The sequence below is a fragment of the Pseudonaja textilis genome, chromosome 2, assembly GCF_049901715.1.
Source record: "Pseudonaja textilis isolate UNSWEBS1 chromosome 2, rPseTex1.2, whole genome shotgun sequence".
In the NCBI taxonomy this organism is placed as follows: Eukaryota; Metazoa; Chordata; class Lepidosauria; order Squamata; family Elapidae; genus Pseudonaja; species Pseudonaja textilis.
Genome location: NC_141991.1, coordinates 210,706,050 through 210,731,150, shown reverse-complemented (window position 1 = coordinate 210,731,150; position 25,101 = coordinate 210,706,050). Strand labels below are relative to the sequence as shown.

General features: G+C 35.8%; 1 protein-coding gene across 1 annotated transcript in view; it reads left to right on the top strand.

Moving 5' to 3' along the window:
- Positions 1 to 22,300, top strand: part of MAN2A1 (mannosidase alpha class 2A member 1) — a 56,543-nt gene extending 34,243 nt beyond the window's left edge. The window contains exons 13-22 of the mRNA XM_026719787.2: positions 4,392 to 4,557; positions 6,134 to 6,367; positions 6,450 to 6,572; positions 12,476 to 12,590; positions 14,338 to 14,471; positions 15,168 to 15,309; positions 15,596 to 15,729; positions 17,794 to 17,988; positions 19,319 to 19,429; positions 20,795 to 22,300. Coding sequence (XP_026575572.1) covers positions 4,392 to 4,557; positions 6,134 to 6,367; positions 6,450 to 6,572; positions 12,476 to 12,590; positions 14,338 to 14,471; positions 15,168 to 15,309; positions 15,596 to 15,729; positions 17,794 to 17,988; positions 19,319 to 19,429; positions 20,795 to 20,947 — 1,507 coding nt within the window. The 3' untranslated portion in view covers positions 20,948 to 22,300. The remainder of the gene's footprint in view (positions 1 to 4,391; positions 4,558 to 6,133; positions 6,368 to 6,449; positions 6,573 to 12,475; positions 12,591 to 14,337; positions 14,472 to 15,167; positions 15,310 to 15,595; positions 15,730 to 17,793; positions 17,989 to 19,318; positions 19,430 to 20,794) is intronic.
- The last annotated feature ends 2,801 nt before the right edge of the window (positions 22,301 to 25,101 follow it).

The window sequence follows — 25,101 nt, the reverse complement described above, 5'->3', positions numbered from 1 at the left end:
ACAGTACCATTTATGGATGGTCCTATAATTTGTGAAATAATTCATATATTTTTATGATGATCTATGGATTTTGCCAATTGTCTCTACTGTTTATCGGGAGAAAGGAATCAAACTGCCTCTCTTTTTGAAGATCTTGTTCACCTACCAGTTACATATTTATGCTTTTTGAAGAGATTATGCTTTAGCATTGAGGGTTTTGCAATCAGTTATGCTGCAGTGTGCATTTGATGCAGTTCAGTTTTCCTAGTTAAACTTGAATGACATGTTTAGGCATATTGGTATGAATTTTTCATGGAAGTATCTTTGATACTAGAGGTAAGTAATTTATTTTGTTTGTAAAGGTTAATGCTTGCAGTTGTCTGTTTCTGGGAAATTACTTAGGACATTTTTAAAAAAGCATCTGTGTTTTTTGTTAGCATGCAGTCAATGCAATAGTTCCATCAGATTTTTATAGCCTTCCTGAAAGTTCATAAAGGGAGGTGGTATTTTTGCAAATGAAATTTTCAGTGCACCATCTCATTGCTTAGGATCATACCAAGGTAGATTTTTTTCCCCCTTGCCAAAGTGGCAGTAAGAATAAAACATAATTTAATTGAAATTTTGGAGAGCACTTTAATGCTGGAATAGGCCAAGCCACACTTCTGATTCTAGGAAAAAAAATGTTCTGACTGGAAATTTTTTTCTTCAGGGTCTTTCTGGCTGATCGAAACAGGAGAACAATTTTAAATTTTTGAAGGAAGAATCAATTCCAGCATAAATCCAGAGGCCAGTGCCACAAAGAAGTGCTCTGAATGGTGAGAGCAGCATAGCTGCCTATTGCCTCTAAAACAGAGGTAGTTTTTCCAAGTTCTCCAGGAATTCAAATGGAGAAAAACTTCCTTCAATAAACCTGCCACTATGCTTCAGGAATTTTTTTTCATTTTTTTCATTTTTTAATTCATTTGTGATGAGTTATATCTGGTCTTCCACATGAGTGGTGTTCGGTGCTACACAGAATGAGTAGTGTCTGTTGTGAGCGTCATGCTTTGTTATTGTAACTGTGATGTTTTGATTATTGTAACTATGATATTATAGGTGGCCTAATATCATACTGTATACATGCTCTAAAATAGTATGGTAGGTTTGTGTTAGTCATAGCTACAGTATGCGTACTGTTCTGTATCTGAAATGCAAACTTATTAACTGGAAACCCTGTATACAAATCTTGTGGTTTTATTTTTCTTTTCCAAAATTGCGAATGTACATTTGAAGATTACTAAAAAAATGTATTCCTTCTGCTTAGAGGGATGTTCTTAGCTTTTAATTTTTCTCTATTCCCCAAAATATTTCTCTCTGTGATAAATTAGATTCCCCAAGTAAATTTATGTACAAGTGTCATAAATTAATTTAGTGATATTTTTCTTGGTGGTTCTGTTCAAAATAGAACATTATACAATTTGTCCTCAACTTATCAACTTTTAATGGCTGATCAGTTATGGCAGCCTCAGGAAATGTGCTTTCCATCATAAAATGCTGCATGCTTCCCCACCCCACCTCCAGCATGGTCCCATGGTTGCATTTCAGGTACTTGGCATCCATCTCACAAGACTGGCTGTAGCTACTTGCAGTTATATAACCAAAGTTTGGGACATTTTGGCCAATTTCCAATATTTTTTGCTCATTGGGAGAATGATTCGCTTAATGAACATTGTAAAAACGGTCATAAATTCAGATCTGGTCATTTGAGTGCCTTAACTTCAACCATCATAACTTTTGACCAAAATTTCAGTTCCAATTGCGGATGTAAACGAAGGATTATTTATATTACCCGTCTTATTTTTCTGCATCATTGTTAGTCAGGCTGAAAGTTTTCTCATCTCCTCAATTTGTGTGTTATGCAGATTATCTATATATTAGCAGTTTGCAGGTCTCCTAGGTACAGAGATATGATACATTTCAGTTTGTATCAGTGACAACAAGTAACTAGAGTATATCTGGGTTCATATAATCAATGGAGATATGAATTACAGTTTTCAATCAGCAAATAAAATTAATCTTTGAGAATGTAAACTTTTTTAGATATGTAACTCTATAATAAAAGTCTTCATGGATTCCAGCATTCTATTCTGATAATGGCCAGTAACTTTCAAACTGTAAAACAGAATATTAACTTAATAGTATTCTTACGATTTAATTTTAAAGATGTAACGTTCCGCTTCCTGAATTTTCCAACATTCAACTATATTTGATCCTGGATTTAATATTATATTATATATTATATATATACTTTTCTACTTTTGTAAATAGAGTACAGTATAAACAATCTTAAAATTTGCAATTAATTATATTGTGGTGCCTGATTATACTAGCATCCATGGACCTTATATTACCTACTCTGGTGTAAAACATTTACATAGGCAAAGCATAGAACAGAAAATTTGCTTGAATGATTTCAATGTAGGTCTTTTTATTATTTTGTTGTCTTGGTTCATAACAAAATTGTCTGCTTCTAGACATTGATAGAAGATTTGGTGATACAGGTTCAATTGCAATTAAATGCTACTTGGAGCTATTCCCTTTGCTAAGTAAATACATACACACAATCCATCCATCCATCCATCCATCTTCACACTGTTTATTATATAACCTCACACTTTTTTTTTTTACTCTTTTGGGACGTATTTCAGAAGAATACACATCAGAGCAGATATTTTCTTTATGATATGGCCAGTTTGATTTTATAGGTATATCAATTTTGTGGAACTTACCTTACTCATACTTTCTAACTTGAAATTTAGTTGCTTTTATTCTTTTGTTTTCTATAAGTATAGGATATGCACACACAATCTCAATATATTCATTTTGACCTTTGCAGCTGGTACTTGTACAGATTTACAGAGGAAGTATTTCAGTAATGAAACCAATTGTGAAACATGATAACAAGATGAGAATGGGGCCAGAAAAGCCATGTCTAGATATACTATTCTAATAATAAAACTATTTTTTCAGTAATGTGGATAAATTTAGAGTTAAGAGTTTCATTGTCCATTGATATATTAATTGTGATTTTAACAGTGCAGTAGCTATCTTTAGATTCATTAGATTTGTTAGTTCAATTTGTATAATCTCCAAAATCTAAGATTTAGCCCCAATATACCTGGATGCTGCCAAGTCAGCAAGCTGCTAAACAGTGGGTCGAATCTGGCAAGTTTCCTTCATTGGAGGATGTTTACTTTGGATGAAGCTTAATTTCATTCAATCCTATGCTATGAATTTATTTCATTTTTTAAAATAATGGTACATTTATGCATTGTAACTTTTTAAGTGGGTGTTATATAAGTCTATTGAATACATCTTACAACAGGATTACAGGCAGTCCTCAATTTATGACTGGTCACTTATTCAAAGTTACAATGCCCCTCCCCCTAAAAAAGCTACTTAATACCTGGTTCTGAAGTTCCAATGGTTGCCTCACCTCCCCATGGTCACATGACCACATTTTGGATGGTTGGCAGCTGGCCTGCATTTGCAGCACCCCACTGTTATGTGACAGCAAATGACCTGCTTTGTTGGCCATCATGGTTTACAACTGTAATTACCAGTCCTAATTATGGTTATCAGCGAGGACTACCTGTACTAATTCATCTTGATCATTTTTTATATATCCTCAAAATATATTAAAGTATGGGGTTTTTTAAGATAAACCGACTGGGTTCATACATTATAAGCCATATTTATTTCATGTAGGCAGATGTAACAATAAGTAAAGTGTAGATTATTTTTGAACAATAAATAATCATTTGAAATTGTTGATGCAGTTGATCTCTCCTGCTGTTCTTCTGTTCCATCATGTCTGATTCTTGGACACTCTTTGGACAAGTCCTGCAGTTTTCTTGGCAAGGTTTTTCAGAAGAGGTTGCCTTTTGCCATTGTGTTATTGCTAGGACTGAGAGAAAGTGACTGGCCCAAGGTCAACCAGCTAATATTCTGCCAAAGGCAAAGCTAGAATTTACAATCTCCTAATTTCTAGCCAGATGCTTTAACCACAACACCAAACAAGCTCTCAGTTGCTGTTTAGCAATGTATAGTAATAAGAACTCATTTTTTATACTTTAGGTGCTTTCCCCAACCCTTTATCCAGTCAATAGAAGTGCATAGAAGAGATAAACATGGTGAAGAGAAATCATGAATGGTCCAAACAATTGATGACTGTTTTATTTCTCTACAAGATTGAATCTGATTGTCTGGTTTGTTCAAACTATACATAAAATAAATTATGGCTTAGTCCAGTCATGAACCCAGTCATGAATATAACTGATCCAATTTCTAATTATTTCTTGTTTCTGGGGAATTTATTTTTTGTGAAGCAGAATTATTTGAACAAATTACAAGGTTCATCCATTTTCTTCCAGGCACGTTTTGATTTTTAATCCTGTGGAACAAGAACGTTCATCAGTGGTTTCACTCTATGTGAATACGCCTAAAGTTAAAGTACTCTCTCCAACTGGAAAAGCAGTTGTGGTCCAACTTAGTGCAGTATGGGATGGAACATCTAAAATATCACAAGATGCATACCAGGCAAGCTATTAGAATATATATGTCTACATGTTCTAAAGCAAATTTAATTTTGGAAAATGTCCTACTAATTGAAAAATAAAAAAATACTAAATTTCAATCAATTTATTAATGTTGATTGAATTGAATTGAATTCTTTATTGTCATTGTACGTATGTACACAATATTCATACAATGAAATTCACCTAGAGACTAGACCCAACACGCATGCACCCACATGACAATCCCCAAAACAACCCCGCCAAAATTCTCCACCTCCTAAAAACACACAAGCATCCACACAACAGACCAAGTAATATGATGGTAGTCCTTAAGTTTATTGTTAACTGCAGCAAATGTGTGATCTGAGTTTTAATTGTTCTGTATCTTCTGCCAGAAGGCAACAGTTCACAAAGATTATAAGCAGGATGGGAAGAATCTCTGAGGATGTTGTGCAACTTCCTCAAACAGTGAGATGTGAAGATGTCGTCCAGGGCTGGTAGCTGGAGCCCAATGATATTCTGAGCAGATAAAGAATGATAAAGAGTGTCTTCTGGATTATCTTTTAAAAAGTCCAAATACAAAAAAAATATCTCCCTTGGTGCCTATATTCTGAAGCCCTGAAAATTTTACAGTTAAATCCTAAGAACTTTTATTAAGAAATAAAACTTATTGAGATTAATGGATCTATTCTCAAATTAAAAACTCAATGTGGGATTGCAGTTTAAAAAACAATACTGATAAAGTGATAGATTATATATATTTCATTTCAAAGTTTAAATTGGAATTTGGTAAGAGAATCAGAATACAGATATATTGATGCAGATATATTTTTAACTAGATGTTTTATATAAAAGTATGCAAATAACTTCTCTTTCTATTTTGTGGTAGGAGAAAATAATTTTAATTTCACTTTGATTAAAGTATGAGTTAAGCGCTTTAAAACAACTAGATGTTCATATAAACTAGTGCTGTATGTTTTGTACCTATTATGTCATGTAATGAGTAAAGTAAAGCAAGTAAGATTATTTTGTCTACTTGAAATGTACAATAAGGGTTTGAAACATAAAACAGTATAATATGTTCAGTTTGTTTTCTTCTGACCAGAAGAATTTATTATTTTTATTATATCAACTTAATATACCTGTATAATTCTTAAAATAGCAAAAAAACAGATATTTTAGTGATATTGTGACAAAAGACTTTTTAGGAAGCTGCAGCTGTAGGCTTGGAAACTAAGCATAGATCTGTCCACAAAATCCCTGTGAGGGGGTTGGTGAGGAGGCTACACTTTTAAAAAAAGAAATCCTCAAATAAGGCAGTACCACTTCCATACTTTATCATGAAAATTAGGTGTGTCCATGGAGACATGAAGAGCTGGGCTTACCTGATGGTGTGTTTACTATATGATAAATTTAACAAACAGAAATAATTCTTCTGAACGACATTTGTTTCTTTTTTTTTAACGAGTTCTTTTGACTTATCTGTAGTGTTGATTTTAAGATCTTAACTATTGATTGTTTTGAGACCCAGAAATATTTTTGACATTTGGATATCTGCTTTTGAGATCAGAAATATAACATTTTCTTTTTTTTAACAGGTCTCTTTCTTAGCTCAGTTACCTCCTTTGGGTTTTGGAGTTTATGAGCTTCTAGAGGGACTGAATTCAGAAACTGCACTTGCTGATTATAATCTGTATCATAATGATAAAGCTAAGTTAGTCAAGCCATACAGAATTTTTACTGTTAAAGAGGTACAGAATGCTTTGGATGAGATCATGTTAGAGAACCATTACATGAAAATCTGGTTCTCTGGGAATTCTGGACTTGTTGAGGTATGAATGTAAACTATTTTTAAAATACTTTTGATACTGAAATTATGAGGAAGATTAACCTCATTAATTGCTTTCCCTTTAGAAAATAAATACGAAAGAAGATAATAAAAACTATCGAGTAAAGTTGGAGTTTGCTTGGTATGGAACTACCAGTAACAGAGATAAAAGTGGAGCTTATCTCTTCTTGCCAGATGGAGAGAGCAAGGTAATATGACTACATTTGCAATTGGTTTACCTTTGGAGGAAAGTGAAGTGACTGTTGATATATTCACTTGGAATCAAAGTTGACTCATTCCTAGTAAAAATTTAAAAAAAACTTAATAAAAAGAAAACTGCCTTCAGATTAATTAAAGAAGGGTGGGTGGGGAGGAATGGTTGGTGAAATTACAGGTGTATTTGATGTAAATAGTTTGCCTCTCTTTGTTCTGATAAATAATCAGGCAAATTAAATGAAATAATGTGTTGCATACTATATGCTATAATATTCATTATATGATTAATTTAGGTTTGGATTTAGAATTTCAGAAGATTTAATTTTTGGATGATTTCTCATGTTCCAATTTAGAAATTGTGATATCTGCTAGCAGGGAGCTAGAAGGTGAAAGGGGGAATTGACAATTGTTCACTCGGTTAATGTTCATTCTTAGTGAAAAGTGACGGAGAAATAAAATGAGCCTTAATATAAGTAGTCCTCAATTTATAACAGTTAATTTAGTGACCATTCAAATTTACAATAGCACTGAAAAAGTGACTTAAGACCATTTTTCACACTTATGACTATTGTAGCCTCCCCATGGTCACATGATTTACATTCAGATGCTTGGCAACTGGTTCATATTTATGATGGTTGCATTGTCCTGGGATCATGTGACTCTTTCATGACCTGACAAAGTCAGTGGGAAAGCCAGATTCACTTACCAGCTGTGTTGCTCATTTAGCAACTGCAGTGATTCACTTAACAAATGTGGCAAGAAAGATCATAAAATGGGACAAAACTCACGTAACAAATTTCTCCCTTAGCAACAGAAATGTTGGTCTGAATTGTGTCATAAATTGAGGAATATTTCAACTGTATTTACTTCATGGTAAAATACTTGAATGGCTTAATCCAGGGCTCTTCAAACTGGCGACTACAAGACTTGTGGACATGCTGACTGGGGAATTGAAGAGTTGAAGTCAACAGGTCTTAAAGTTGCTAAGTTAAAGAAAGAAACAATAGGACAGGGACGGTAGGCACATTGGTGCACTTATGCATGCCCCCTACAGACCTCTTAGGAAAGGGGTGAGGTCAATAGTAGACAGTCTAAGGTTAAAGTTTTTGGGGTTTGGAGAAAAAAAACACAGAGTCAGGTAGAGTATTCCAGACATTGACCACTCCGTTGCTGAAGTCGTATTTCCTGCATTCAAGTTTGATGCAATTAACCTTGAGTTTGTATCTATTGTTTGCTCTTGTGTTGTTATGGTTGAAGCTGAAGTATTCATTGACAGGTAGGACATTGCAATGTATGATTTTATATACTATACTTAGATCGGACCAAAGGCGGCGTAGTTCTAGGTTTTCTAGGTCTAGAATTTCAAGTCTGGTGGCATAAGGTATTCTGCAACGAGTAGAGGAGTGGAGAACTCTTCTTGTGAAATATTTCTGGACTTTCTCAACTGTGTAAATATAAGATACGTAATGTGGGTTCCAGACTGATGAGCTGTATTCGAGTATTGGTCTAGCAAATGTTTTGATGCTCTAGTTTATCAGTGTAGTATTACAGAGAAAAAGCTACGTAAGATTAGGTTAACAAACCTTAATGCCTTTTTGGCTATGTAGTTACAGTGGGCTCTAGCACTTAGATCATTTGAGATGAGTACTCCAAGATCCTTGACAGAGTTTGGATCATCAACAAGGTCTCGACTATTCAGCCTGTATTTTATTTTCTGATTTTTTTTGCCAATATGTAGGACACAGCATTTATTTGTTGAGATTTGAAGTTGCCATTTGTTTGACCATTCTGATACATAGTCAAGGTCTTTTTGAAGGGTAGCAGTATTGTCTGTGGTGTTGAATAGCTTTACATCATCAGCGAAGAGAACACAGTTGCTCTTGATATGATCACAGAGGTCATTTATGTAGAGTATGAAAAGAGTTGGTCCTAGAACACTGTCTTGGGGGCACCACTATTGACAGGTACACAATTTGATAGGATGCTCCCAATTTTGACCATTTGTTGTCTCTTTGACAGGAATGCTTCTATCCAGTTATGCAGTTGTCCAGAGATACCGTAAGATTTTAGTTTTAGGAGTAGTTTGTCATGTACCACTGAATCAAAGGCTTAACAGAAGTCTATGTAGATTGCATCGATTGTTTTGCCCTGATTGAGTGGTATAGTCCATATGTTTTTGCAGTGTAAGAGTTGCAGATTACATGATAGTTTTTTCCTAAAACCAAATTGTTTATTAGAGAGTAGGTTGTTTGTTTCTAAGTGGAGGATGATGGTTTGGTTAATAATTGATTCCATGACTTTACAGGTGACGCTTCATAAAGAGATTGGTCTGTAATTTTCAACTAGGCTGGGGTCTCCCTTTTTGAAGATGGGGATGGCCGTGGGCTTGTGACCATAGTTTTGGCAAGGAGCTGGTCCTGAAAGATTTTTCGAAGATTATGCTTGGAGATTCAGCTATGGCAGTGGATAGCTTTTTTAAGAAGTAGGCGCATATTCCATCCGATCCAATAGATAGAGATGGTTTTAGATTGCGTAGTACTTTTTCAGCATTGTCTTCTGTAAAATCAATATGTATTAGATCATTGTAGTTGTCTGTGGTTCGACTAAGAAATACTGGGTATGATCCATTGCTGTTTACAAATACTGAGCCAAAGGATGTGTTAAAGAGGTTGGCTTTAATAGTGTCATCGTTGCAGTCTTTACCATTAGGTCCTTTCAGGGGTGGGATGGACCTTGAATCTTTTAGTTTGTTGTTTACAAAATTGTAGAAAGCGCAGGTGGAATTGGTGCATAGAAGGTTTTCTTCTTGTTTAATGTGATAATTGGTGCATTCAGTTTTTATCTGGTGGCATAAATTTTTGTATCGACTTTTGAAGTTGGCAACGTGACTAGATTTCTTTTTCCGCCAAAGTGATTTCTTTTTGGATTGAAGCTTCCTTATTGTTTTGGGTAATTTCTTTTTTTCTGGTTTTGAGAGTTGTTAATGGTACATATAGTTTGATGACTCTTTTGACATCAAGTTAAAAATATGTTGTAATGGTCTTCAACAGTATTGCATCCAGAGAATAGAAATTGCCAATCAAGGGATGAGAAATCGTTGTTTATAAGATCATAGTAGCCTTTTTTTGAAGTTATAATTGGGGATTCCGTCACTGTGATGATTTTTGTGTGGACGTATGTTGAGACAAAAGTCAATCATGTTGTGGTCACTATTGGAAAAGGGTTCTTTAATTTGTATTCTGTAAATTGAATTCAAACTGTTGCAGAAGATGAGATCGAGGCAGTTGTTAAGTCTAGTGTTGTTGGTTACTAGTTGTTCTAGTTGTTCAGATTTGTTACTGCATTGGGGAAGATTGCATGTGTGGGTTCACTTGTACATTCATTAAGGGTCCAGTTAATACTGTATTTCTCATATAATAAGGCCAGGTCTTATTTATTTTTTGAGCCCCGAAAAAATGGCTAGGCCATCTTTTCGGGGGTGACCTCGATGTTGACCTCGATGTTGGTGGGGCACTTCGTATCGGGAGACCTTCCATCACCATTGCTTTCCCTTCTCCCATGCTGCCACGGCATTTGGAGCAATGCCATGGTGTTTGGCGCAGCTACATGGCATTTGGCGCAGCCATGAGGGGCCGGCCAGGGCGCCTCTCTGCAACCGGAGCCTGGCGGAGACATTCAGCTTCAGGCGCTCCTGTCACCGCCTTCCCGGGCATCATTCGAAGGCAAAACCCATTCTTTTAAAAACAACCCCCTAGTACCGGTATGACAAAGCCTCCCCTCCCCGAGAGGGCAGCCCAACCCCACATGGGGAGGCAAATCTCCCGGGGCTGCAGCGTAGGATCGGCCCACCCCGTGAGAAGTGCCCAGCCGCCATCCCTGCCTGGCGCTTGGCAGAGTGCGAAGAGCTTTGTCTGGGGTGCCCAGCACAGCTGACAGGCAGGCCCTCCTCCCTGGCAATGGAACTCTGGCCAAAGCAGCAAGTGCCTCCCAGCTGGGCCCTCCGCTCATCCTGCCAGGGCCACATCAGAGCCATGCAGGCTTGGCAAAGCCAGGAAAGTGAGCCGCGGGTGTACATCCACCTGCCAAGCAAAAGAGCCAGGCCGACCTGAGCTTGGCTTCCTTCCCAAGTCCCTCCAGCCCGACCCCGAAGGGGCCACTGGTAGAGGCCACCTGAGACAGTGATAGTGTCCACCCATCCATGGACATGGAGGCAAGGCAACGGCCCATGCCGCATCCTCCTCCAAGCTGAGCCCTGCCAAGTGAGCGCCTCTGCCTGATGCCCATGCCGCTGCAGCGTTTGGAGCTGCCGGAGCATTTGGAGATGCATGGGGACGGGCTGGGTGAGGGGTGGAAAGGACGGGTGGCTTTGGGCTCTCTCTGCCAGACCCGCTGGCCAGGGAAGCAGCGCCTGAAGCTGAGTGTCTCTGCCAGCCTCCGGTTGCAGGGAGGAGCCCTGGCTGGCTGCGCATGGCTGCGCCAAATGCCATGTGGCTGCACCAAACACAGTGGCATTGCTCCAAATGCTGCGGCAGCATGGGGAGAAAGGAAAGCAACGGTGGGAGAAGGTCTTCTGATACAAAGTGCCCCACCAATGCCGAGGTCAACTCAGGCAGCACCATATCTGGATGTACAACAAAAGTACTTCCTAACGGCAAGCCCCCTGCCATTCCCCCACATTTCGCATGTTTTAATGTAGGCCTTAATTTGGGGGGGGGGGGTTAATTTCATTTCGTGCCTATAAAACATGCTCGGACTTCCTACTGGGGGAGGCCGTATTGTTGGAGAAACAGGGTATGAGGTAGATTGAAGTCACCAAGAAAGATAAAAGCGTGTGGGCAGGGTGCTACCCATGTTAGCAGTGTATTTAGCTTGTTTGCATGTTCGATGTCATAATCAGGGGCTCTGTAACATAGTAAGAACTGAAATGAGATATTTAAGAACAGTTCACAGACAATGGTCTCAGGAATAGCAAGCTCCTGGGTAACTTGGATGTTTTTTAGATGTAGGGACTTTTTATAGAAGATAGCAACACCACCTCCTCTACGGATTTCACGATCTGATCAGTAAACTTGATAGTCTCTTACTGTGGTAATGGAGTCAGAGAGAGATGTGTTGAGCCATGTTTCACAGACAAATATAATGTCGAATTTAACCGTATTTAGTAAGAGGAGAAATTCAGGTATTTTATTTACAAGGCTTCTTGCATTGAGTAGCTTGCATTTAAGGCCAGTTGTGGTTGGAATAGAGCTAGTTTGGGGCGTGCATGCCTAGTTTGAGTGATGTTGGATTGGATGGGGTGGGGTTGGATGCAGAGTTGTGGGTTGTGTGACTTTCTTTTGATGCAATCAGCATGGTAGTCAATGTATAGGTCCTTTTCTCCATTGTCTAGATGGTTTTTGAGTTCTTCGCAGAGTTCACAGGAGCGGATTCTTTGCAGTATGGATAAGTCTGATCTTGAGCAAAGGTTTTTGTGGTTGGGATTGGTTTTTGCAGTGGCATTTATTGTATGAATGAATATGTGTTTGCTGGACTCATTTTTGCATACAACCGTACAAAATCTTGGGGCCACAGAGACGTCATTGTATTTGTACCCATGGCCATCTCTGGTTATTTCAATGATATCTTCAGGAGAGATGTTTGTTGCATTTGAGTTGCTTATGATATCACAAACTATGGTGATGTCATCTGATTCATTGGTGTCTTCGAGACCAAATAAGATGGCATTTGGATGTTTCTGTTCATGTTCCATGGTGTCTGTGATGAGTAAGTTTGGAGACCCCTGGTTTAAAGGAAATAATTGGAATAGATGGGTTACCTTTCCACTTCTCTCTTTCAAGCAGGACCATGAAACTTGAAACGAGAAGGTACACATTTGTTTACTTTTGTTTTCTTTCAGCCTTACGTGTTTTCTGATCCACCTATCATACGAGTGACACATGGGATAATTTTTTCTGAAGTTACTACTTTTTTCAATCATGTGACACACACTGTACGACTTTATAAAGTTCACGGTAAGGTAAATTAACAAATGTAGTTAATTCTTCTGTTCTATTTAAAAATAAGAATTGGTTGCAGTAAAGTCAAGCCAGCTCTGAAATTACCATGCTTCCTAGATACAAAAATATGTTGTAGATTTTCCCCCAGTCCATTCCTTCCCCTGTGACCAGTCCATTTCCAGCCAACCAGATCTCACCAAGATCTTTTGAGAACTCTGAGATATTTGGGGGTAATCCACCTGTTTTTTAGGGTGCCTGGCAATGGGACGCTGGTACAATCAGGATCTGGCTGGTCTAGTCCTTATCACCTGTCATTCCCACTCTTCCAATTTCCTATCACATACACACAAAGCTTTATTGCCTTTTCATCCTCCCCCCGCTTCTTTTTTTGATGGCATCAGACTAAATCAGGCGGAGCTGACAGTTACTCCATTCCAAATAGGCAGATCTATTAGCACTCTGAAAATATGACTCCTCTCAATACAGGATGTCACAGAGGACTGTTACCTTCCCACTGTAGTGGTACATATTTAACTACTTATGTTTGCATGCTTTCAAACTGCTTAGGTTGGCAGGAGCTGAAGTAAGGACGGAAACTTACTCCATCACTTGACACTTAGGTCTCGAATCTGGGCTGCTGGTTTTCCAGCTGACAAGCCGAGTACCATAACCGCTGAGCTACCATACCACACGGACTCCTAACAATAGACACTTTAATTTTGTCTGGACTCCGTTTCAATTTATTATTTTTCATCCAGCCCATTACTGACTGTTCAGGGAAGTTCTAGTCTACTTTTAACTGCAACAGAGGTTAATATGCTCAATTTATGCAGAGTACTTGAGGCTAGGCTATTGTAATAAATTGTATGTGAAACTGCCTTTGAAAAGTGTTCAAGCTCTGGTGACTTTGACTTTTAAAGTCTCCGAACTATCAGGCAAGGTCATCTCAAAGATACTGTGTTTTAGCAAGTTCAAATGTTAACCATGTTTTAATATTTGAAAATAATATTTCCTTCAAGATGTAAAAACTTCACTTATTTCTACAAGAAAATATAGTAAATAAAACACGTATAACATTTATTTGGAAAGCATTTTAGTTTTTTGAAACCCCTGAATTATATTACATTTCTCTGCTTCTGTGAGTACAATGGAGAAATAGAAAAAAACAAACAATGGGCAATAAAATACGTGTGCGTGCTCACATTCATTTTCCTAAAAATGTATGCACTCCAGATGTGTGAAATCTGATTCCAGAATTGTCTGCAGTACTATGCTGGTGGATAATTCCAGGAATTAAAGTTCACAGTGCTAGAGGACATTCAGATTTTGGAAAGCTTGGGTGTATGTATGGTTAATTGGTTATTTACTTAGTTATATGCTTACTTATTAATTTCTGCCCTTTGGCCTAGTGTTTCAGACCCGTGAACATAGAATAATAGAGTTACGGAAGGGACCTTGAAGGGTTTTTAGTCCAACTCCCTGCTCAATCAGAAGACCCAATACTTTTCAGACAAATGATTGTCCAGTCTCTTTTTGAAAGCATTCAGTGATGGAAAACACAACACTGGTAGTGGTAACTGGTAATGGTAGGAATCAACAACTCTGCAGGAAATCTCTATAGGCATCTAAAGGAGTATTTTTTATTCCAATTTTACCAAATTAGAAGATTATGAGACACTTGTATTAGCTGGGTTTATGGGTTTAACTAATCACAATTGCTAAAAGTCATGCCAATGTATTATGAAATACCCTTTATATTTAGGATTAGAAGGTCAGTCTCTTGAGATATCCAATATTGTGGACATAAGAGGAGAATACAATCGTGAGATTGCAATGAGAATTTCATCTGATATAGAAAGCCATAACAAATTTTATACTGACCTCAATGGATATCAGGTAATTCTCATGAATTAATGGGTACTGTACACATATATTAAATTCATAAGTTCCTTTTACATGTTTTGTTGAAAGTATTATAGAATAAACTGCCTAAAATCCAATCTGAATTTTGGGTCACAAAATTTTATATAAAATTAATACCTTCTTTTAAGCACTTTTCTTTCTTAGTAAATATGAAGAAAAAAATATTTGCTTGTTCTAGGGAAATAATGTTTAGGAAAATTTGATCGGCACCTTTAAATGTATGTATGTACATATGTGTATGTGAGATTCCAGCATGTCAACAAGAATTAAGTTTAAAAAAATCCTTTTCTTACAAACATAATTTTTTATAGGCTTATGGGCATTTGTTATATAAGAGTGTTTATTGTTCAGACTTTCAAAAAATATATCATTAAAAATGCAGTTTCTTCAGCTAATGTAAATAGAATATTTGTCTGGTCTTTTTGTGACCGAATTTTGCAGAAATATTTTTAGCAATCAGTTTAGTAACATCTAAGAAGTAGTGTATTATTACTGTCAAGTGACATGCATCATGTTAATTAAATTTGGTTGAAATATCCACATGATATATACTTTTATAAATTATATAAAGTAGTATTCACAATTATTGTTTTTGTGAAGCAAAAGCAGTTTTTCTACTTGTATTATTTAAATTCTCAACATTCACTGAAGATACATTTTCTAATTTAGATTCAGCCTAGACAGACAATGAGTAAATTGCCTCTTCAAGCAAATTTTTATCCAATTACCACAATGGCTTATATACAAGATAGCAAGATTCGCTTGACCCTTCATTCTGCTCAGTCTCTTGGGGTTGCAAGTTTAAAAAGCGGTAAGAATTTGTAGTAACATTTCAATACAATTGTGTAGAAAATTAATTTTAATAATGCTATCATACAGTATAATCTAAAAGTCTTTTCTGTATCTCAAGTATTTGGGACTGCTATTTTGAGTTGGCAACTTATAAAATATTAATTTAGGAAACTACTAAATCTTTTACTTTGTAAATATCCTGTATTATTGCTTCAAACATTTAAAACAGTTTCTGGGAAGTATATTGCAGTAAATGTTTAATAGCTAACATGTAGAAATAAATTCAGTATTGTTTTTTTTTTTAGGCCAGTTAGAGGTTATCATGGATCGTCGACTTATGCAAGATGATAATAGAGGTTTAGGGCAAGGTGTACAGGACAACAAAATAACAGCTAATCTGTTTCGACTTCTGCTGGAGAAAAGAAATGAAGTAAATATGGTATGAAGCACTTTCATCATCTTATAGTCTGCCAGCTATTAAATATATTCAATTATGTATCGTCAATATTTTCCACAATATTTTTTATAATCTTATATTAAGCAGTCATCTTCAGTGTTCAAATTATAGTTAATTTCATCAGGATAATTGTATTGTCCTTCTAGGCCAAGAGTCCCCAACGCCTGGGCCACAGCCCACTATTGGCTCACAGGCTGTTCCAAACTGGGCCACACGAGCAATAGGCAAGATCACATGAAGTTCCACTCCACAAGTGTCTGCTGCTCATATGAGTGGAGGCACAAGTGCCCTTCGCTTGTGTGGAAACCTCCATTCATGTGAGTGGAGAGGGCATGTGCCTGCCACTTGCACTAATGGAGCTGTGGGTGCGTGCATGCACCTGCCACTCACATGTCCCCCCCCATGCCAGGCAGGGTCACCAACTGGAAAAGCTGGGGGGGGGGCACTGTTCTAGGCCTTTCTCCCTAAGCCCTAATTTTATAATGTGGTGGTACCTGCAAATGCAGCTTTTTTGACTGCTCTGTGCTTTTCTTGAAAGAAGGACGTTGGTTTGATGAAAAACAACTATGTGTGCAAACACCTCAGCAGGTTCACTAAAAATGCATAGTCTGATTCAAGGAAATGCTATTTCAAACTTCTGTTTTTGAAGCAAAACTAGGAAAGGATTTGGACCTTACATTTGATTTTGTTTCTTATCCCTGATTTAAGTTACAGTACATAAATATCTTTGCTGTCTTTCGGAAATACATATTTTAATTTATAATGGTATAGCATTTCAGAAGCTTAGGAAGTGCAACACTGAGGGGAGGGGGGGTTCTCCAAAAAGGCCCAGTATCTCTTTACAATCCATAGAATATGGGGAACAAACAGGAAAAACTGGAAGTCTTAATGAAATCAAGAGATTGCACTACAACTAGAGGTAGTCTTCGTTAAATAGCCATTCATTCAGTGATTGTTTGGAATTACAACGATACTAACAACATACTCATTTGACCATCAAAGTTGCAACCTTTGGAATATCCCTCTGGTCATGTGATCAAAATCCAGGTGCTTGGCAACTCATTCACATCTAAAATTACAGGAGCACTTCAGCTCTCACCACTTTTCTCTCTCCCCCCCAACTCTGCCCTTTTGGCCTCCCTGAACTGTGCTATTACCTATCCATTGCCACCCCTTGCCAATCTTTGTAGACTTCCTCCCCCTTGGCACGAGGGCTCTGTTGGTGCTGGGCTTGCTACTGCTGCCTCAGCTGCCAGACTTTAACATTTTAAGCCCGCTACACAGCCCAGTCTGCCTGTTGGGGCTCCTAGCAGCAAAGTGCTATCTCCTGGCTGCTATGGTGTTGCGAGGGTTAGTTTTAAGGGGTTGGCACATCCCAGGATACGAGAAAAGGCTAAGCAAACTAGGCAAGCAGTTACAGATTGTGAACTGCCAGAACTTTCAGCACCTAAGCATTTCATCAGTGACATTTTGCCTAACACATAGCTTAAGTTGGAAATTCCAATTCCAATTAAGTTGTTAAGAGAGGCCTATCTGTATAATGGAGTGGAAACAACTGAGATATTACATAGGTGATATAGATTACCAAATTAGATAGAAGATCTGAATGTTCTCTTGAACCAGAACTTTCAGGGAAGTGAGGCATAGTAATAATGGAAGACTCTTTAACGAGTTGGGGTAAACGTTTCAACAATTAATGCCCTATGTGCCATAGTAAAAGAAGAAAACAAAATAAAGTGCTTCATTCTTTAGATAGTGCTGACTTCAAATTGAAATCAGTATTTTTGCTGTCATTCATTCTTATATAGCATGACCAAGTCTGACAGAGGCAGAAAAGTTGATAAGGGGAAAATGTAAGTAACACTTTGCCCCGAATCCAAGCATAAATGGACGTTACTGTGACTTCTGGGAAATGGATGTTATTGTGACATCTGGGCACATGTAAAATTTGCACACATTTATGGGCTCATATATCAATATAAATAGATTTAAATATACTCACCACATGGGCAAACAGCTAATTGTTTTCTTTCTGCTTTTTAACAGAAAGAAGAACAGTCATCTGTCAGCTACCCTTCTATACGCAGTCATGTAACATCAGCTTTTATAAATCATCCTGTGATTCCAATGATTACTTCTGCAGGCAGCTTTATCTCTTCACTTTTGAATACTTTTTCTCCTTTAATTTCATCGATGCCATGTGATATGCATATAGTTAATCTGAGGACAATACAGTCAAAGGTGAGTTCCTAATGCACACTCTTACAAAATCCCAGTATTCCTGTAAATGTAAAATGTTTGTGAAATATTACTGATACCAAGTATTCAGATGGTGTTCTCCAGAGTAATGGAAAGCTTGCATGATATGCTTGCAGATGAGACCCACAGTTTCTTACCATGTGTAAGAAGCATAATATAGTATAGCTGCCTCCTCTTAATGTACATTGATTTATAGGTGCATTTCTTTCTTTCTCCTATAACAATGAATTTAATTTGCTGTATAACTGGGCTGCTATTATGTGAACCTTCTGAAGGAGAGAGTGATAAATGTCTTGTGTCTTGTAAATCACAAACTACGATTTTTGTAATGATAACAATAATATTATGCAGTTATCTGGCTAATAATGTATGTCACTGAAGCACCTTAAAAATATCCTCGAATTGCTAAAATAGTGAGATAATGAATTAGTACTATTAACATATTAAGCCTAACAACATATGTCATATAGTTCAGTAACCAGGAAGGAGTGGTGCATATTTCCAGCAGTATATGTCATGACATATACATTCTATTCATACTTCTTTAAATTAAGAGTAGAATATTGTGACATATGCATATTCCTTTTGACAGCTTTTAATAGATTGGAAGGATTGGCTGAAGACATTCTTTAAAATAGTAATACTTAAAAAGAAAAATGCTATTCTTTTGTGAGTAGCAGGGAGCAATGGAATTTTACTTCATTGTAAGGATTGCTGTCAGGTCTGTTAAAGACATAGTAGAATGAGCATTAACTTAATTTGTACAATATATACAAACATACAACTTTTAGGGAACTGACCTTTTAATAATCATTTTGAGAGATAAATGAACATTTATAGTATTTCTTAATAGTGTCATTGTGAATTAACAGTATGGAAGTTTGCTAAATCATTAATACATTTGGGTCTATTTGAACTGGATTTACTCTTTTATTATTTGGTGAAGATATTGGTTAAATATGCCATATAATCAAGTTTTACTTAAAGGATATTTTATCCTTTCTTTTTTGAACTATTTGAAATATTAATTCAAAGTCTATTTTGTATATCATCTAATTATCTTGTTCATGCATTTTAGGATTTTACCTGCTATATTAACCACTGTTCTCTAACCTTTGTAAATATTGCTCACCATATAATAAAGTTCAGGACTTCAAGTGTGTATGTATATTTCAGTCTAACATTTTACAGATTAGACAGAACAGAGTTAGGCTATAGAATACCTTATAAGTTACCTAAACATTATGTAAGATAAGTTGCCTAGTAAATAAGTTGCCTAAACTTCCTGATTGTTTTCCAAATTTGATTTCAGATAGATTCGGGGCCATCTGAAGAAGCTGCCTTGATTCTTCACAGAAAAGGTTTTGATTGTAGATTTGCAAACACAGACTTAGGGCTCCTTTGTTCCACCACTCAGGGAAAGGTAAGATACAGTATTTTAATAAAGTCTTTATACTGGTTGAACTGGTTACCTGGTATCCAATTGGGTATGCTTTACTGCTTATTTAAGCAGTAAAGCTTTATGCTGTTATCACAAATCAGAGCTTGAATTTCTTTTGGGAGGCCAGATTTATAGTAGACTTTATAGTTTTTACATATTACATTATGTTAGGGTGCGTATTTTGGTATCCTTAATATAAGTTATAGAAAGAAAAAATGTTCAGCTTGTGAGTTAATTCTAAACATATGTTGTCAATTAAGAATGGGTTTGTTTTTCAATCAGTAGTACCTAATATTACTGTAATCAGCTTTTTATTACTTTCTGCTGTCAATAAGTCATCATAATTTTAAAATTCTGTAAGGAAAAATACAAATTTAGTATACTGAATATGTTTAAGATTCCATTCAATTATCTAGATTTATACTTGTCAGAATGGCATTCAATTTTCCTTTACAATTTCAGTTGATTTATCTGCTGTCCTTAAAAGCAACACACACACACACACACCAATTACTGCTTTATGTAGTGTGGGATTACTTATTTATCAGATTTGTACAGCAGCCCATATTGCAAGAAACAACTGGGTGGCTTACAATAGTCAATAAAAATAAACAATAATATGTAAAAGTAGATATTTAAAAATCCACAAATAGATAATTAAAATTAAAATATGTACTTGTCACTTTTGTTGTATCTTTTCCCTGTCGCTAATAGAGTGTGGCTAGTAGGTCCGTATAATAATACTTTATTTGTGGTCACAGACCAAAACACAACAAAAGAAGAACATGGGAAAATTAATCATGAACAATTGGTCACCAAAAACTTGACTAAGGGGAATTACAGCGTTCTCCTCTGATGGTTACAGCTCTTAAAAAAAAAAAGGAAACCAAAGAAGTGATATATGAGGAGCCATCCCCTAGACAATATAAGAACAAATTACTAACATTGGGTCTAGTAGGGTCTGTTTCAAGGAGAGACAGTAACTTAGATCTGCCTGTGTTATACATAGGGCAATATAAAAGGACATGCTCCACAGTTTTCAACCTCAGCTAGTAGGTCTTGTGTGAAGCATTGGTTCTCATCCACGCTTGGCAGCAGAAGAGCATTTTGGATCTTGATTAGTTTCCTTTAGGCATTCTAGGCAAACTCTAGCCTTGCCTTTTGCAAAAGTAGGCATAAATGCACTAGCCCTGTTTCAGGTGATTTCAGTGGAGAGTTTCTTCTATCCAGAGAAGTTCTGCATGCAGTTTAGAAACTTTGGAATAATAATCTTTAAAACTATGAAATAAAATTTGCATTGAATTGGATGTTGGCAGTAATTCATTTTTTGTCTTTTTCCATTTTCAGTTAAGGGTGCACAAACTCTTTAACAAATTCCATGTGGAAAGTCTAATATCTACGTCCCTATCTTTGATGCATTCATTTCCAGATGCCAGAAATATCAGTGAGATTAATATGAATCCTATGGAAATTAACACATACAGAATTCAGTTGAGATGAAAACTGATTTTTGGACTTGGATACTAAAGAAGAATATACACTTCTGTGTCTTCTCAAAGATTAATGTGCAATAAAAAGCACATTTTAATTCCAGCTTCTAGATACTGTGACAATGCATTCATTTTAGAATCTATTTGATCTTAAATGCCATAAAAGCCATGATGCAAACAGTTTTTCTTATTCTCTAATAAAATGCCAACATCAGTATACATGAATACAAGAACTGAGGGAGAAACAAAGGATATTATCTCTCATCAACAAAATGAATCTCAGGTTAAATATTAGTTTATGACTTCTAAATTCATAATTTGTACCTGAAAGGGAGTTAACACTGAATTTAAATTGTTTTCTGATCTCTAGCTGACTCTTAAATACATACATTGTTGAAATCACAGTTTGAGATTGAACCTGAAAATTCTCTGGTGAAGCTATTGTCCAAATACTTGTAAAGACTTCTATAAATTATTATTTCATCTTTTCCACAAGGAGTCTGCATTTATCCCACTCTCTCTAACTCTAGAGTGAAAACAAGAACCTTTAAGAAATGTGGACGATTTTAATATTAGCCAACCATCTTGAACTGTGGAACTTAATTCTGGAATTATACATCTTTTTTGGAAAATACATTAAATCTGTATTGTTACTTGACACATTGGGATACGTGCAATTACTCCAGAATACAGAATAATGAAGATGGAAGTCTGAGTACAAGTTTTTTTTACTGAATACTTGGATACTAATGCTCTCTGAATTGTGTTTTCTATTTCAATTTAACCTTATCAAAATAAATGTGCCTTATTTTTTTTATAAGTGTTGTTACTTTTTATGTGTCCATAACAAGAAACAGGACAAAATGGGGTTTACAGTTTAAAAAAAACTATCTTTTATTTGACAGTAATGGCCACATTCTGATCTACTGCAGCCTGTGTGACCTAATGGTGCTTTGAACACTATGAATGTAGAAAAATAAAACAAACACATGAATAAAAGATTTAAAATAATCATTTGCTGGCAAATAAACATTTGGAGGCTGGCAGAAATTTGTCTTGTGCATTACAACATCATGTGCCTCTCTTTAAAAAACTGTTGTACAAACTCAGTATTTAGCCAATTTAGTTTCTTTGCATCAAGCATTTTATGTTGTTCTTGAAGCCATGTGGCTTTAAAATTTTCATCTCTCAATAAACTTTTTTTAAAGAATTTCAATTATTTAAAGCTGCAGTCCTATCAAACGTTTGCAATCTATTGGGTGGTGTCTTTTACTGTATGAACCTTAAGTCCCACTGAGTTTAATGGACTTCAATCAAGAAATGTACTGTATAAGCTTGCGCAATAAATTGTAGTTCAGTATGATTCCAGTTTATTTCATTTTTTAGGTTCCTTTAAAACAAATAACTGGAGAATTGCTTTCGGACTCATATATTATGTACTCTGTTCAACTTATGTATCTATTATTAATTTAGCCACCATTCCAAACTTTTAATACATTTATGATATTCAGTGTTGAAAGTTTCCATTATAGTTGCTCTACTTCAGTTATAGAAGAGTGTCACCTCTGCTATTAAAAAGTCAGCATAAGGAACTGAAAATAAATTTATGCAATAAGTGTACACTTTTTAATACTTTTATTTGAATGGAATTTTAATTGCAGAACCTTTCTGTCATTGTTACTTACCATTTTCATAGATTTCATTTTCATAAATGCTATACATTTTGTAGGTTACCCCTCCCAAAATTATTCAGCATATTATACCAATAACCATTTCATAAGTTTTTATCTTTTTACTGTAGAACATTTTTATTTTATTTATAGGTCACCCAAAATTGTTTAGGAGTTGGATCACCAATAAATTAAGGAAAATAAACACCAACAACATAATTATAGTATTACTAGTATAAACCTCTTCCTAAACCTAGTTCCTTCCAGATATTTAAAAGTTAGATTTTTACAGTCCTTGATGTATAAGGGTTGTAATTTAGCATATCTGGAAGGCATTGGACTAGGTAGGATTATAACTGAATAGGAATGGAACTCCTGTAGTATATACTTCCTGAATCTTTCTCTATGCCATACAGAAAACTAAATGAGAAAAGATTTCCTCAATAAACTGAGAAATACCTAGTATTCTTTTAATATATTACGAATACAACTCTACAAATTTTCCGCCCCATAGGTTATTTTATTATGGTAGAACACTGGCCACACCCAAATCTTGGCTGTCAAAACTTAATTTTAAAAGATTGCATTGAAAATTTGGTCACCTCTTTTGGAGAACCTGATTGCAAAGGGGATCTGCAGTCCTACCTTAAACCTACTTAATAATTATTGAATCTAACGTATCTTTCTAGTAAAGGATTGTGATCTATGTTTTATGACTAAAAGTCTTAAACTGTACAATCATGCTTAAATTATTAATGATCTTTTGCTTTATTTCATAATATGGCATAATATGGCATGTTGCAATAGTAATTGATTGTATATATTCTGAAGTTTGTCAAAAAACAGTCCAAATTGTATTTCTCTAGGAAATTGATAACTTCTCAGTTTTAGTGGCATAATTTCTAATACCTATACAGATAGGATCAGGGTTTGCCTCCCAAGAGCAAAATTCTTTCATAGTAGTCATCTGATCCAAAAGAAGGAATTTGCTAATGAATTGAGAGATCAATTTTTTTGATTACTCCTTGCAACCTCTTTAACTCCAGAAAGATTGGGAGTCTTTGGAATAGTTTAGTTAGAGTGATTAATGGGGAAGGGAATTGAGAAAATTGTTTCACTTCATGTCTCTGTAAATGAAAGCATTATGAGCAAAGGTCTGTTCAAGGGATGCTACTGCTAGTAAATTCTGGATCCCATCTTGGGTATTTTAAGATCAGTTTCTATATACCACATACTAAGCAGTTAAAAGATTATATCTTCAGTAAATCTGAAACCAAATTCTTCTGTAGGAATGTGGATTTTGAACAATCCTTTATATTTTGATTTCTTTTGAAACCAACTGATTTAATTTGAATGATCATTTTCATATCTTTATTTCCATAGATTTTCTTTTTTTCTTCTTCTTGCAGAGGGAGAGTAATGTGTTTGCCAATAAAAATTCTGTTATGATAACTGTGTGATGCTGTCTTGATAGTCATTTTAGATAAACCAATATCTCAAAATAAGGCTGCAATTCTTCAGGACAAATGCTTTATTATAAACAAGACCCATCCATTGTATACAGGTTGGGTTTATACATATATCAATAGATCTGAAAGTTGTGACAGGGCAGCTTTCCCACAATATATGCTGCTTTGTGTTTTGAGGAAGGCGTCTATACAACTGCTTCATGACAATTTTTGGAATATCAAAGAGTTTCTGGATTTCTCTGTTTATTTTCTGTGGATAATATTTTCCCCTTGTAATCTGGAATACAGATAGTCCCCGACTTAAAACAGTTCATTTAGTGACTGTTCAAAGTTATAACAGCACTGAAAAAAAGTGACTTTTTTCCACACAACTGTTGCAGCATCCTTATAGTCATGTGAAGAAAATTCGGATGCTTGGGAACTAGTTCATATTTAAGATGATTGCAGTGTCCCGGGGTCATGTGATTACCCTTTTCAACCTTCTTATGAGCAAAGTCAATGGGGAAGCCAGATTCACTTAATAACGATGTTATTAACAACTTCAATGATTCTCTTTAACAACTGTGGCAAGAAACATCTTAAAAAGAGTCAAAATTCCCTTGAATGTTTCACTCAACAACAGAAATGCTGGATTCAATTGTGGTTGTAACACGAGGACTTCCTGTATATGGGGCACTATAACTTTTAGAGCTCCTTGTGAAATCTGTAGAATAAAATCTTTCATCTTCCAGATCTTTTATCCTAACATTTGCCATTCATTCAAGTCACCATACTCAGATCACTCTATGCCAGCAAGTTGGCCTCCAGTGATGTAATTACGTTGCAGAAGAGCTGCCGATGATGTTTTTCACACAGAAGGATAGGAGACAAATGTAATAATTAAAAAATATAAATATTGTGAATCATAAAAGCAGTAAGTTTAAAAAGTAAAAGCATGAAGCAATAAATTATGAGTGTCATTTTGTGATTCCTTAAATATGTTCTGCAAGTGGTATGATCATTGTAGGTATTTTATTATACAAAAT